Source organism: Sebastes umbrosus, chromosome 17 (assembly GCF_015220745.1).
Source record: "Sebastes umbrosus isolate fSebUmb1 chromosome 17, fSebUmb1.pri, whole genome shotgun sequence".
In the NCBI taxonomy this organism is placed as follows: Eukaryota; Metazoa; Chordata; class Actinopteri; order Perciformes; family Sebastidae; genus Sebastes; species Sebastes umbrosus.
In genome coordinates this window covers 10,353,974-10,368,985 of record NC_051285.1, presented here as the reverse complement: position 1 = coordinate 10,368,985, position 15,012 = coordinate 10,353,974, and the positions used below count along the sequence as shown (strand labels likewise).

Here is a 15,012-nt window from a genome sequence, read left to right as displayed (position 1 = left end):
GGACCTGGTCAGGTTCTGACTCTGCACCTCCTTGCTATGCGTCGGCAGTGCTAACCACTGACCCACTGAACAAACACTCATTAGCTGCAGCCCGACATGCTGGTGTTGGCTACAGACCCAGCCAGAGGCTTCCACCAGCCAGTGCTGTCGGGTGCTGCCAGGCCTTTGTTAGCAGATCGGGGCAGGATAAGGGAGCGAGGATATCAGTGTGATTCAGCTGGCACTTTTGACACCACAGATGGCTGTTTACGCCATTGTTTGCAATGACTTCCTGTGATATCAGTGATGGCTGCAACTGGCAGCCTCCATGCAGGGTGCTATCTTGTCATCACACCACCAACCCTGCAGATTAATTTCCAATCCATGTGAAATATGATTATTTGTAAATTTCAAAGGTGATTAGTTCTGGGATTTTGATAAGAATCACTGACTTTGCCAGTAATATGAATATAAACATAATTAGTATAAATATGATGTGGACAGTAAGTACCTGACAACAGTGTTATACTTTAGTCTTACTTTAGTTTTACACAACTATGTTAAAGTACAGTCCATAAACAGACACCTGTTTGCTCCGTCTTAATTATTACAGAATGTATTTAGCCACCACCAACACAGGACGCTGCTGTCCTGAAGCATCATTAAGCTGAGCTAATCATTTGCTTGATGTCCCAGATTCAGTGTTTGCTGGTGCTCATAGTACATGCATTTAGTCTGCTGTATTAAGCTCAGTATTCACTCGCTTGTGAGCAAACAGGAGGAGGACAAAATAATGTAAAGCACTGCACAATAAAGGAAATTGAAAATGAGCTCACTGTTACAACGCTAACTACACAGGCCAGTGTTACAGATGTCTGACATCCAGCTGTAACCAATTTTTTTATTCATTGAATTAACATTTATTTAATGCTGTTTATTGTTTGCATTGTCTCTGTTTGCTTAAGTAAATATGCAGTGCACTTATTTTAAACACAAAAAAAATGTATGAACTAAATAAAAATCAAACGAAAACATATGAATAAAAAAACAAATAAAGTTTTAGTGCACTTAACAGCATTTTTCAGCAGATAGCAACATCTACTTGTTTCTGAGACAGAATGAAAATTTGTAGACTTGCATAAATAAACAATGTTAGTTTAGTGGCCTTCCCAGGTGTTGGCTAACTTTGTTCCACAGCAGCCACACTGAGAAGGCTGCCGGCAGATGTGTCTGCAGACATTTCTTTTTAATCGGTCTCGTGAGCGCAGGCGATGCATATTATCTCAAAATGGCATTAATCGGTCTATCACTATTTCTTTTATTAAGTTTCATCTGGTTTTCATCATGGAAAAGATTGAAGTTGGTCAGCAAATATGTTTCATCCGAATTTTCATTGACAGAATTAACGCTAATGATATCCAGCTGTTAAGACTGGCTGTGATTCTAGACTTCATGGCCAGGAAACTTGTGATTTGTTGGTTTGATTATTGCACTGCTGGGTCATACAATAGCTGAGGATCACAAGACCGGTTTATGGAACTCATTTGTAGACACATAGCTGAACACAGTGTTCAAAACTGGTTTGATATCATTAAAGGGAGGTCCAAGGATTTGCTGAATACAATGGCTGTTTCTTATTTTTTTATTAGGAATATCATTTTTAATATGTAGCACAGTGCTCTGCTGACACGCCCGTGCGCCTCTACGATGTAATGTTACAGGGAAACCAGTTACACACTGTGTCATATTATTTTGACATTGTGTTAGCAGGCTATATGGCGCCAGCAGTAATATTGAATGCCCTTTAGATCAAAAAAAGATACATCAAACACATGATATTTCAAAGATCAGTAACAATGTTTATGGTCCCAAAGGGCATTTTGTGTAAGGTCTTGTTTCAGCCAATGATGTTTTATTGCGGTTATGCAGAAACTTCTCAGTGTGTGTACAATAAATGAAGGGTTGCTGGAGAGTTGGCAGAGGCAGAACAAGTGAAATATTTATTGTATTTTCCAGTATGATGATTCCTGCATTAACTCAGCATATAGAGCCAAGTTTCATCCGGTATGAAAAGACTGCACATTACAAGGTTTCCATGCGGTTATTTATTGCATCCTCTGTTTCTGCCACTCTTCCTAGTGTGATAGATCTGCTCCGTAATGAGTAATGCTATTATACTAGAAGTGACTAATGAGCCGGCCTTCCACCTTACTTCTCCATATCTACAGTAATTGGTGATGGGGGAGTACACTATAATTTAGTCATCCAATCATCCAGGGGCATATACTCTTTAATAAGAGGTGCTTGTGAATTCAACAGTTGACTCATGGGGGAGTGCTGCGATATGGCTGTGCTGAAAAAGTTGAAAATAGTTCAATTCTAGGTTAGATGTAGGGCTGTTGGAGTGAAGGAATTTCCCCTGCAGTGATGATGATTAGCTCAACAGTGCAATATGCAGTATTATTGATTTTTTCTTTTTTTTTTTTAGCAAATTACTTAATTTATTCAGATTTTTGTGCTATATAAATAAGCTTAATTGTTAGGCTATTATTAGTGATATTGTTTTTTTTGTTTATACAAAAAATTAAAAAGATACAATATATAATTTGCAAGGGGATGTGGAGGAGAATTACCTAAAAAAAACTCCAGGGGCTTGAAAAGTGGCAGCATATTACAGGAAATAATTACAGTTATGTAATGTAATATACACAATATGTATGTATAGTATATATATAGTGTAAATATAGACTAGTGTAAGATGCAGTGCAGATCACCTGTCACTTTGGTAACCAATGAGTGACTAGAAGAGAAAAAAACATTCTGCATTCCTGCCAACTGTAGTTTTATATTTTTGTGGTTGCATCTCATATTTTTTCTCTGCCCCTTTGCGACTTGCATAACGTCTTCAGTGCACCCGGCGTCGAACCAGGATCTAAGACAGGTCTTTAGGAATGCACTACTTGAAAATAACAATTTAATACAAGCCGCAACAAGCGGATGGTTTGACACAAGAGGCAGCTTCGATTGAGTTTGCAGTGCAAGTAGAGATCTCTCTTAATCGCTGCCCACTGTCTGTTTTCCACAGCGTTGATGATGTCAGTAGCAGATGTGAAGTTCTTTGTATGGTTAGTGACTCATCTAGCACATCAGAGACGATTCAAGTTAATTATGGCAGTTGGATTTCATAGAACGACTGTCGTAGTGAAACTTAGAAAGATGACCATGGCATGCTTGGCATGATGTTATGGGACATCCCCTTATTAATTGTCTCTATTAGATTGGTTATGTCTCAGACTGTACTCAAAAGAATGTGTTGATGCTGGAAAGATAAGATTCATGTGACACACACAAGCACTGCATGTGATAAAAGCAGGACACTGTTGCACTGTGGGCCAATGCTGCTGAACTGGTAACATCACATCACACATTAAATTAAAAATAGTGCACACTGTGATATTGTGTGTATTTAAAAGGCAGTATTGATAAAAAAAACAAAACACATCCTCATGCTTTCCCTTTATTACAAATACTATTGATGTCTTTTGGTCCAACAAACTCGTCAGGAGGCAAATTTAAAAGTTTGAGATGGTGAGAGCACCACAGTCTGATGTCAGTACAGAGGTGAAACGGATAAAAAGCACAAGTGCGTTGCTCAGAAATGGCACAAACAAACAAATAACAGCAGAATCAATTGCAGTCTTCTGCGGCTAACATTGATCCCGTCTGCCGTGAAGGAACTACTCATAGTCTTGAACCTTAATCAGAGCTGCATTTTAGTTTATAGTAGTCGTAGGTTTTTTATTCCTCCTCGCCAGCGACAGCCGTGGCTGGAGGCATTATGTTTTCGGGTTGTTCATCCGTCCGGTCGATTCTTGTGAAAGCGATATCTCAGGAACTCCTGGAAGGAATTTCTTCAAATTTGGCACAAACGTCCACTTGGACTCAAGGATGAACTGATTCGATTTTGGTGGTCAAAGGTCACTGTGACATCATGTGCATCCCATTCTCGTGACAGCAATACCTCAGAAACGCCTTGAGCGAATTTTTTCAAATTTGGCACAAACGTCCATTTGGACTCAAGGATGAAATGATTCGATTTTGGTTGTCAAAGGTCACTGTGACCTCACAAAACACATTTTGTGCTATAACTCAAGAATTCATATGCTAATTATGACAATTTCACACAGATGTGTAATAGGATAAAATGATGAAGTGATGACATTTTGGCCAGACATGGATGTAAACGGCAACTTGACTGGTTGGCGGAGGCATACAACCACCAGGTGGTAAATCTACTTTTTGTTTATTGTCTCGTTGCTGTATTGCAACGTGTAAATAGTCCTCAAAAAATACACTTTTTTACTCCTTGTTTGAGTAACGTTTGCTAACAACTACAGTGCTCAGCCTTTTTTAAGAATGAAATCATATATTTGTGACCTGTTTTAAAGATTTGCGAGTTAATTAGTAACAAATGGGCTTCCGGGCTGAGAACCACAGACGGGGAAAGGAAGTCGGAAAGTACTGAGTCACGCATTGTTGGTTTCGGTCACATTTGTTTCCAACAACAGAAATGGAGAGCATCGCCAGCTTTCATCCTTCAAACATCCCAAACTATTAAAGTCATATTTCGAGTCTGTGTCCCATCAATAGTGTTGCTTGCATATCCCTGATAAACATGTCTTCTAAAAACGTTTGATAGAGTCCACACAATTTCTTCCCTCTGGTCAAATATCTATTGCTGCTTCTTTTTCAAATTAAATTGATCTTATCTCACAGTTTCATCTCCGGTTTATATTCCTGCATCCTAATCAGCATACATTATTATGAGAAGGGGAAAGCGTCCATGGTCTGCAAACAAATGTGGACCATTTAGACTGTAGTACACGGGCCACAATATGAATGTGGAACGTGTCTGATTGTTGGGAAAGAGCTCTGTACACAATCATGGATTGTGCCATGTGTTTCAAGTGCAGACTTGAGTGAAGTGAAGCTGTCAACACCAGTTGAATGCCACAGGTTTGATAGGCTTACTATGAACTCAGCAGGTGGTTATTGTGGTCATAATACATACTGCTCAGTCTAATCCTTCTCAAACCTCCTAAGCTAGCTAATGTGTCTCCCTTTCCCCCCCCCCTCTTCATCTCCCTCTCCTCTTTGTAGGCCAGCACAACTACCTGTGTGCCGGGAGAAATGACTGCATCATTGATAAGATCCGGAGGAAGAACTGTCCAGCCTGCCGCTTCAGGAAATGTCTTAAAGCCGGGATGAACTTGGAAGGTAAACAGTGGGACACATCTTTAAATGAGGCTGGGCTTCATTAAAACAGTTTGAGCGGATTTGGCTTTCATAATGTGAGATTATGTGGATAGGGTATAGTTACAACAGGGATTTGATCAAATCCTGCAGATGTGATTGGATTGCTCAAAAATTGGGTGTGGCTTAGCATATACAGGGCAATGTGGAGCTGTGGAGGACTGTTAGCCTCCACCCACACCTTCCTCACCTACTTTGTTACAGCAGGAGGCGGAGAATGAGGGAGAAATGAAACGTTAGACCTTAAAGGGGCCATATCATGGTCATGTCCAGGTTCATACTTGTATCTTGGCTTTCTATTAGAACATGTTTACATGCTTTAATGTTAAAAAAAAACACATTATTTTTCTCTCTGAATGTTCCTGTATTCATCCTCTGTCTGAAATGCTCCGTTTTTAGCGCCTGTCTCTTTAAGCCCCCCCCACCCGAAAGAGCCCAGTCTGCTCTGATTGGCTTGCGAGAAAAATATGGTTCTCAAGTTCTCAAGCTGTGGGCGATATATTCGAATGAGCCTGCATGTGACATAGGAAGGGGAGTTAAATCTGAATGGCTTGTTGAATCATTTTCTGATCTAGGCAGCCCCACAAAAAACACACTGGGTTGTCTTATGTCACAGTTTGTGGGTTGGTAAGCACTCCAGATACCCAAATGTATGTGCACTGAACACTGAAAAAGTGAGTTTTTCATGATATGTCCCCTTTAAGCACAGTTTTTGCCAACTGACATTTAAATTCACACCTCCTACTATGATATTGCTTTGCTGGCTACTGTCACCCACAAAGCTAACTGTCAAGTGTGGTTTTATATGATGGGTGGGGATCACTCAAGCCCCCAGGAACAGAGACACATTTGATATGGCAAATGTATTTATACACCCCCAAAATGCAGTCATCAAAAATATTTAAATTATTTTTATTTTTGCTGTGTCCTTAAGTATTAAGTAGCTTGTTGAAATTCCCCTTCATTGAGTGTCATGTCATTGCCCCTGCAACACTGCCACCCACTCTTTCCACTATGGCCTCCAGTGTGGTCAGGTTTCTACTTAAACCACCATCCACCAACTTTATGGAAAATTTGCTACTCACTTTAGTTTGAATGTGTCATGTCACCACAACTCCTGCCTAAATGACTGTATGAGAAAATTCTCATGAGAAATACAGTAAGTGTGATAATGAAACTTAGCAAAGTTTATAATTATGTCAGTAGCTCAACACCTGTAAAGTAAACTGAATTGTACTTAGTTATAATATACGTATTAAGAATAACTACAATACTGATTACTTTAAAGTTCCAATGTGGAGGATTTTGGAGGATCTATTAGTTTTTTATTAGTGTATGATCACCTGAAACTAAGAATCATTGTGTTTTCTTTAGCTTAGAATGACCCCTTCATATCTACATAGGGAGCAGTTCATCTTCACAGAGTCTGCCATGTTTCTACAGAAAAGACAAAGATGAACACAGATCACCTCTGTGGACTGTGGAAATCCTTTTTCAATTTGTGGTTGGTTTGGAGGTCTGTGGATTTGAGAGTTAAAATAAAATATATAGAAAGTATAGTCTGGTGGAAAATCAGCTTCTTGAGGAAAGTCTTTATTGTGAGCACAGATATTTCACAATGATATAGCAACAATTTTGACTTTTTATATACGTTTTATGAACATTTTGCTCCAAACAAAAGTTAGAAAAGCTGCAGTGTGGATTGGCTGGTGTTAGTCACTCACCTGTATGTGCAACATTGCTGTTCTGTACACGTGTGCTGTATGCAGGCGAGGCAGTATGACGGCGCCACCTCCTCACACACGTACATTAATGCATAATCCACAGTCCACAGCCTTGGATCACCTGGTGGTGATCTTTCACCTGATTCTGCTTCCAGGATTACATGTTTAGGACAGAACAACAATTAAGGAAGTTGAGGTTTAAGAAGATGGACATCAACAACAACTGCTAAGTGCGTAGAACGTGGCCGTTGGGTTATTTCAGCTTGACGCTTCCTTGGGGCATGAAATTGCTGTCAGTGTTGAGCGAGATTACATGTAAACAGTGCAGTGTCAGACGGAGGTGAAAGTAGTTTCATATAGGGAGAGACAGAAAAGACCGGCAGAGGGATTTGATGGACGTCACTCAGCGCATAAGCAGACAGACTCCCACCAGAAAGGCTCTTAGTTGCCATAGAAACGCCAGGAGAGGAAATTAAAAAAGGTAGAGAGTAGGAAAAAACATGTTTTTTCATGGTACCCTCTCAACCCCGGACATGCTTTGCACATTTAGTGGGAGAAAATGTCAAAACGATGCCCAGATAGTCTACAATATAGACTTGCTGTTACTAATAATATAAAACATGAGTGGCTCTCTGCCACTTTCATTTTGTCAAATTAGCTCTCAGAGGAAAAAAGATTGGAGACCCCCGCTCTACATGATGTGTGCAAAAACACAGCAATTTGCCACTGCTGTTGTTGCACTCAAGAGAAACTGGGCGAGAAAAAAAAAGAAATGCTCCTCTGAGAAATGGAACGGTTTTAAAGTGAAGACTTTATGGCTTATTACTGGGCAAAAACCAGCGTGTTGCATTCTCCTGACCTTTGCTGGTTTGGTAGAATTCATGGGGTTCACAGTAAGTGCACAACGCTTCATACTCGTAAAAACCAGTTCATTTTATTGTTGATATTTTCTGTGTCTTATCTTGTTTCTTTGCAATTAAGAGAGGCTGAAGTGAGGTGATCGTGTCAGGAAGTGCTTTTGTCCCCCTTTAATATCGTAATGTATTTGTGAATGCATTGTAAGATGCATGCCCTGTACATAAGCTTCTACAATAGGCTCATTCTGTAAGTATGTATGTACTTATAAGTAAGCATGTATTTGGAAAATGCATGAAAAAAAAACATGCATGGCCCCATATTGGAAGGATTGACCTGAAACTCCAAAGAGCAGCTGTGCCACTCAAAAACAAATCTGTAACAAAGTGGAACAATGCAAAGTTTAGTTTAATGTCAACTGAGAATAAATGGATGTAATACATTTCTAATACATACATTTAATTATTAAATGTGATTAAAAACAACATAGTTGTTTGCAAATGCTGTGCCAAGGTGAGGTGTAACATTGTCAGAATAAGTCTGGAGAAAAAACTAATTTGTCAATTGTGTGCGGCAGCCTTGGTTGGTACATGAGCTGTTGAAGGTTTGCTTGAATGTGTCACACATCTGGCTGCCTTCATATCCACACATGTGACACAATGGTGCCTTGTTCACACAGGCAATATATTTTTTTTATTTCATGTGGGGTGGTATTAAGCTGTTTATTTATTTATTTACTGATGTTTATAGCCGGATAGAGGATTGGTTGATTAATGAATAAGTTGATCGACAGAAAATGAATAGCAACTGCAATGATAGTTTCTCCAATGTAAGGATTTGCTGCTTTTTTCTGTTTTGTTACAGACAAAACAGGACATTACATATGTCATACTTCCCAATCTTCCTGATTTTCCAGTTAGACTCTCTTGCTCCGTCATAATCCGGTTATTTATTTTTTACCGCAAATTAAAAAAAAAAAAAAAATGTTATGGGCGGATCCAAGTTCACAATCGCGAGTTCCGCCCGGAACCTTTTAGCCGTACACTACTAGCAACAGGTGTCGACGTTACAGCCAGTCTGTCGCACTATGGCGAGCGAAAAATATAACCGCGGAGCTGGAAGACTCGCCTGCAGGATGAGGATGGTGTGTCGGCGTTATCCGTATACTATAGTATATGTATATTATAGGTACGTGAATGTAAACACAGCCAACATGCTAACATGCTAACGCAATTCCAACGGTATCACACAGACCGGAAAGAGATTTCTATAGCTCTGTGTATGTATGCGAGTAAACCGGAAGTTCGTTCATTCATATCTAAAGAGATGCATTTCCTTGTGTTGAGCACTATATGCAGTTTACGGATTTAATGACGCAAAACAAAACTGGAAAGCATAATAACATTACATAATAAGAAAAAAAAGGAACATCCATATATGAAATGTGATTAAAATATAGCACAAAGTAGGCCTACATAAATTAGTAATTAAACAGAGAGTAATATAATTAAAAGATAAGCCATATAAAAGAAAATACAAAGTACATAGAATAGAATAAAAACATTGTAAAAACATTGTGGCTTAATTATAAACACATGAAAAGTGTTGTAATCTGGATTTGCATGCAGCATAAAAGCTACATTGGTTTATAGTGTACAAGTTGTATTTTTTATTATTCTATTTTATTTAGTGTTTTCAATTTCACAGCAGAAGAGATGCTTTTCAGTTGTATAGCCTGTTGTGACCTGTTTGCCTTTTGGGATAGTGTTTGTTTAGTCTTCAGTGTAATACACAAGTGTTTGAAATATTACTTATTTTTTTATAATGAAAATAGTACCAAAATGGAAAATGGTACCAGCAGGAGGTCTCTCTTTGACACTTGCACCACTGGCATATTAGTATAGATTGTCAGTGTGCAGTCGGAATAAGAGACTGTGTACCAATGAAAGTGACATGAATTTTAACTTTTTTTCTTTCACTGACTGATGTAGATTCTGTTGATTCATTCATTTCAATTTATTTTTACATAGCGTCAAATCATAACAGAAGTTATCTCGAGACACTTTTCATATAGTGAAGGTCTAATAAGGTTATATGGTCTATTTGGTTGCCTTTAAAGTTGATAAAGATAATAAGTACAAAAGGTTCAGTCTACATATTATTTATCACCTGCACCTGTGATTTGAAGATGTCATCTTGCGCTCTGGGGAATTGTGATGCTTTTTTTTCACTATTTTCTGACATTTTATGGACCAAATGATTAATCAATTAACAGAGAAAAGACAAAACAGATTAATTAATAATGAGAAAAATAAGAATTGGTTGCAGCCCTAATGATGCTAGGGTTGGGGTGTACTTTCTGGTAGCCCGCTAGGTTGAACATCTGGCTGTTTCTCCTTGTTCTGTAGGCAGTCTGTACTTTATTACCAGTACATGCCTCTCTGGAGAAAACACATGACTCTCCATCAATTTCAGTCTCGTGGCGACCATAATCTAAGTGTGTCATCAATTAATCTTTAACAAACAGTTTGCTGCTTTGATTTTTAACTTATTCTACTGTGAGGTCTCTGTCGCTTAGATGGTTGTAAATCAGAAATAATACATATAAGATGTTGAAAGCAGGAGTATGTCTTTAATATAAAGTAAAATAATGACTCAGTGCTCACTAATTGTCTCCTTTCTCCTCCTCTGCCCCGCCCCCGTCCTGTCCCCCAGCGAGGAAAAACAAGAAGCTGACCAAGCTGAAACCAAGCATCATGCCTGTTCCAGTCATCCCCAGGCCCATGCCCCAACTCGTGCCCACCATGCTGTCTGTGCTCAAGGCCATCGAGCCAGAGGTCATCTACTCGGGCTACGACAGCACGCTGCCCGACACCTCCTCGCGGCTCATGAGCACTCTCAACAGGCTGGGGGGACAGCAGGTCATCTCTGCAGTCAAGTGGGCCAAGTCACTGCCAGGTAACAAAAAGCTCCTTAGCATGTGTTGCTGTTGGTTCGGTTTAGATGCATATCACTGCTCAAGCGAAGTGTGTCACTGGGAGTATTTCCAGCTTGAAATTGAGACTAATGTGTAGTGAAGTGGGCCAAGTCACTGATGGAAAATGAAGTCATTTGTTACTTTAAATACATGCAGCTGGTAGATGGAATTACTTTATCACTTTTAGATCAAATAGAAGATTCGCAGTTTAAATAGATATTTAGTACACAATGACTGAGCTTTTTCTTTTGCCTTCTTAGTTAACCGATCATGTGCTTGTCAACATTGTTAGCATTCCTCAATGAAAACTCAAGTAGCTGCAAGATAACTTGTGAAATAATGTAATGTAATTTTCAGTGAAGAAACAGAACTTCCCATAATTCAAAATGTCACAGTGTTTCCTTCTAGTGGTTATGGAGCATGTGTTAAGACATTACATCTCGTCAGATGAATAACGTCCAGATATAGACTGCAGCTTCCAGCCGATCAAGTGGAATCATACAGTTAATGAGAAGCAAAGAAGGAGCCATTGTGTAACTGATTTAATCACAGTTGGACCGGTAGCCAGTTAGTTCTCTTAATTGGTGCAGTGGTGGCCATTGTGGATGTATTTAACTTTTAAGACTGTACAAATAGACAGATTATTTATTTCCACGTGATTCCTCTTTGGCAGAGGAGCCACAGAACAACAGATGTTCGGCAGCCACGTAATAAGAAGTGTGACCTCTGTGATGGGTGAATCCGTAATTACAGGCAGGAGAGGAGTATAATGGTGGCTTACGAAAGAACAATTCACTTTAGAAACCCAACCTCTCCAAAGTACTTTGATTTTGATCAGGTCATGGCCAAGGTTAATATCTTTTTGAATGTGCTTAAAGATGATTATCTCTGCAAAGAAAATGTTCCTACAGCGAGCGGACATTTCCCTTTTTCATTATGCAGTATAGCTGCAGTTCATAGGTAGACAGTGGAAACCGCTTATAGTGATCACGTCTGCCTGGCTCAATTTGATCACTATAAACGGATGATTAATATAACCAAATTTGTGTTGTTGTGCATTATTTCTAATGCAGATTATAATCTAATTGACATTTATATTTATTACATGAATACAAAGTAATGAAACGGGGAGCTTTGCTATTTGCTGGCTTGCTGCCAATTCTTCTGCTTTTCAAATTCTTCAATAAGAGAACTCCCTTTTTATTTAGAAAGTATGACTATAACACATATAATTAAACAGTCTACAGTATAAAAAGCTGCATCTCTTCAATATCAGTATCTGTGTGACACACCTCAGTACTTAATCATTTACTGAGTCATTTACTGTCGCGCTTGCTTCTCTCCTCTCTCCTCTAAATCGCTGTGTGTCACCCGTGGGTGTCACCGATGGTGGAAGCTTTTGGATACAGAGCGGAGAGATGGCACTCGTCAGCTCGCTAGCTTGTTGCTCTCGCTACCAATATCAGCTGCTCCGTTTCAACAATGTTGAGTTGGAAAAAAAACGTGCATGTAGGCTGAAATTCAACTGTGGTGTTGTTCTTGTCGGGAGATGCAGTGACTTAACGTTAAACCAAGTACGAGTAGAAGAGCTATGATGAGTAAGGATGAGTAAGCTAATTCATGGAGTGTGAAATGCCAAAGGCATGCAGGAAGTGCCCCCAGCGTCAGGGACGGTCCACGTTTCCCATCATGCCTGCATCATCCCGACTGCTGTGGACTGAGTAGTTTGCTATTTTGTGTTCTAAAATGCAAAATGTACATCTGTTAGTGTTTGTAATGTAATGTGTCGGTTCAGAACATGCTGGCTGACGTTTGGTAATCGTGATTTTTGTGCCGGTTTATAGTTTTAACTATGAGTGAGAGGTGGCTGTTGCATCTCTTGAGTCAAGCTGTATTTTTTCCTTGTATGCATGAAGGCGAGGGCGGAGAGAGAAATAAATAATCGTCGATCCTGCTTTTGATTTCGATGGTCGAGATAGGAAGCTACTTTCGATTGATTCCTGATTTAGAATCGAAATCGTGACACCCCTAGAGACCAGGCATTATCAGTTTACTTGACGAGGGCAGCTTCAAACCACAGGGTGCTTTTCCCGTGCGCATTTGTTTTTAATCAGACGAAAATTACTTTCCTTTACGCGTCACAATATCAGTGTGCACGCAGCACAGGTATCCAGCTGGAAAGCACAGTCCACGAGAGTAAAAAAAACAAAACAAAAATTCAATTAACGTTAGTTTAACGTAGTTTTAAAATGTTTTTCCATATGTTGTCATGTATGAAAAGACCCCAGATGAACACTGTAAGTGGACTACTTGATTACTATAAGTGAATTATTTAAACAGCATTTTGTATAGGAATGTTCTTTTCCCTTTTTGATCGGTTTCCACTATATATATATACACTTATCTTTTACTGTTGTCCCATATAAGTTAAATTCCGGTTATAAACATGAAGAGAAAAAAAGATAATTGCTGGGTTTGAATGCTACCCAGTTTCATTTCCACAGAAACAAAAATGGAAACACAAAAGAGTTTGGGGAATTTGAACCACCCGTGCCAGTTTCCAATCATGAGAAAGAAGGCACATGACTTGATAATCGCTCCAAGTATTTGCTCTGAGATTTCCTCTTCTCACTGTAATCGCTGCTGTTGGTCACACCAAATATTTAAGATCAGATGTCATCAGAGAAAAAACCTCTCGACGAATTCATAGCGTTAGCTTTTTTGTTCTGGCTGAGATTTGTCAGTGTGTGTGACAGTATGATGAGGGTCAAATCTGGCTCCAATCTGTTAGTGTGTGCATTGTCCACAGCTGGCAGCCTGCCAAGATGATAGTGAGGAAACGCTCTCACTGTAGGGGGGAGGAGGGGGCTTTACATAACATGGTTTTAAACAAATGTAATGTGAAGGGACTTTTCATGTGATGTTCCACTTTTATAGATTTGACAGTGTGGAAACGACTGAACTGTAATTTAATTCCTATTTGAACATTGATTTAACTAGATCGTCCTGTTTTTGCTTTGAGTAAGCTGGCTTACTTAATTAATTGTGTTTTAATGATGTATTGAGCCAGTACGTTTTCTTTTGTTCTCTTTGAAATCAATAGATTCTGCTGTGCTTTTTTCATAATGCAGAACAGAACAGGTGAATAGTATCACAGGCAGCAACATGCAACATCACCTTAATACAGTAAATCTTCATTTTCCAGGCTGCAAAAACGAATTAATTTGAAACTGTTTTGAAAAATATGTAGTATAATAATTACTACTCTGTTGACCAACAATGTTTAAATGTTATAATGATAACATTTTTATGTAGGCAAATGATTTAATGTGGAAAAAAAACGATAAATGTTTGAGTTTGACACCGGTGTCTCCATCATTCTGTCCAACGTTATCAATTGTACCTTTTAAAGAACGACAAAATTGCTCTAAAATCCCTTTTTTTTAGTGTCGTATCATTAGCTGCTCATTTCATTTGTGTGGTTATGACTGTGTGGCTCCGTCTATCTGGCTTTCTAACCCACCTTATCTGACTTTTCCCAGGCTTCCGCAACCTGCACCTGGATGACCAGATGACATTGCTGCAGTGCTCCTGGCTCTTCCTCATGTCCTTCAGTCTCGGTTGGAGGTCGTATGAGCAGTGCAACGGTAGCATGCTCTGCTTCGCCCCTGATCTCGTCATCAACAAGTGAGTACCTCGGCTGCCAGCTGTTGTGTATATACATATGCAGCCCTTTCTTCAGCATGACAGTTTGTCAGCCAATTTTGTTTGGCATTTGCTCATGTCAGGGTGTCGGTCTCACTTCAACACTTGGTTTACACACTCGCCCATCTATCGGTTCATGATTCAGCGTGGCTAGAATAGAAGTCAGGTCATTGGCTATAGGCAATATACCGCCAGTATTGGAAACTTGGCAGTTTCTGTGCGTTAAGTTGTTAAATCAGGTGAAGAATTAGCTGGTGACAACATGTATATCAGAGGAAGCACATTAAGGCTGTCTGCAACCTCCTCAGGCCAATAGTGGAGTTATGAGGTAACTTATTCCAATCAGAAGGAGCCTGAAGCATACAACTGTTCTTACCAACTTCTTTAGATACAAAAGGAACTATAAAGAGGATCTGATCAGAGCACCTTAGTGAATATTTTTACTTATAAGGAACAAAA

General features: G+C 39.3%; 1 protein-coding gene across 2 annotated transcripts in view; it reads left to right on the top strand.

Annotated features, from left to right (window-relative positions):
• Positions 1–15,012, top strand: part of LOC119475588 (glucocorticoid receptor-like) — an 85,652-nt gene that overhangs the window by 57,185 nt on the left and 13,455 nt on the right. For both annotated transcript variants that reach the window (XM_037748429.1, XM_037748428.1), the window contains 3 exons: positions 5,140–5,256; positions 10,587–10,829; positions 14,391–14,535. In XM_037748429.1, the coding sequence (XP_037604357.1) occupies positions 5,140–5,256; positions 10,587–10,829; positions 14,391–14,535 (505 nt within the window). The remainder of the gene's footprint in view (positions 1–5,139; positions 5,257–10,586; positions 10,830–14,390; positions 14,536–15,012) is intronic.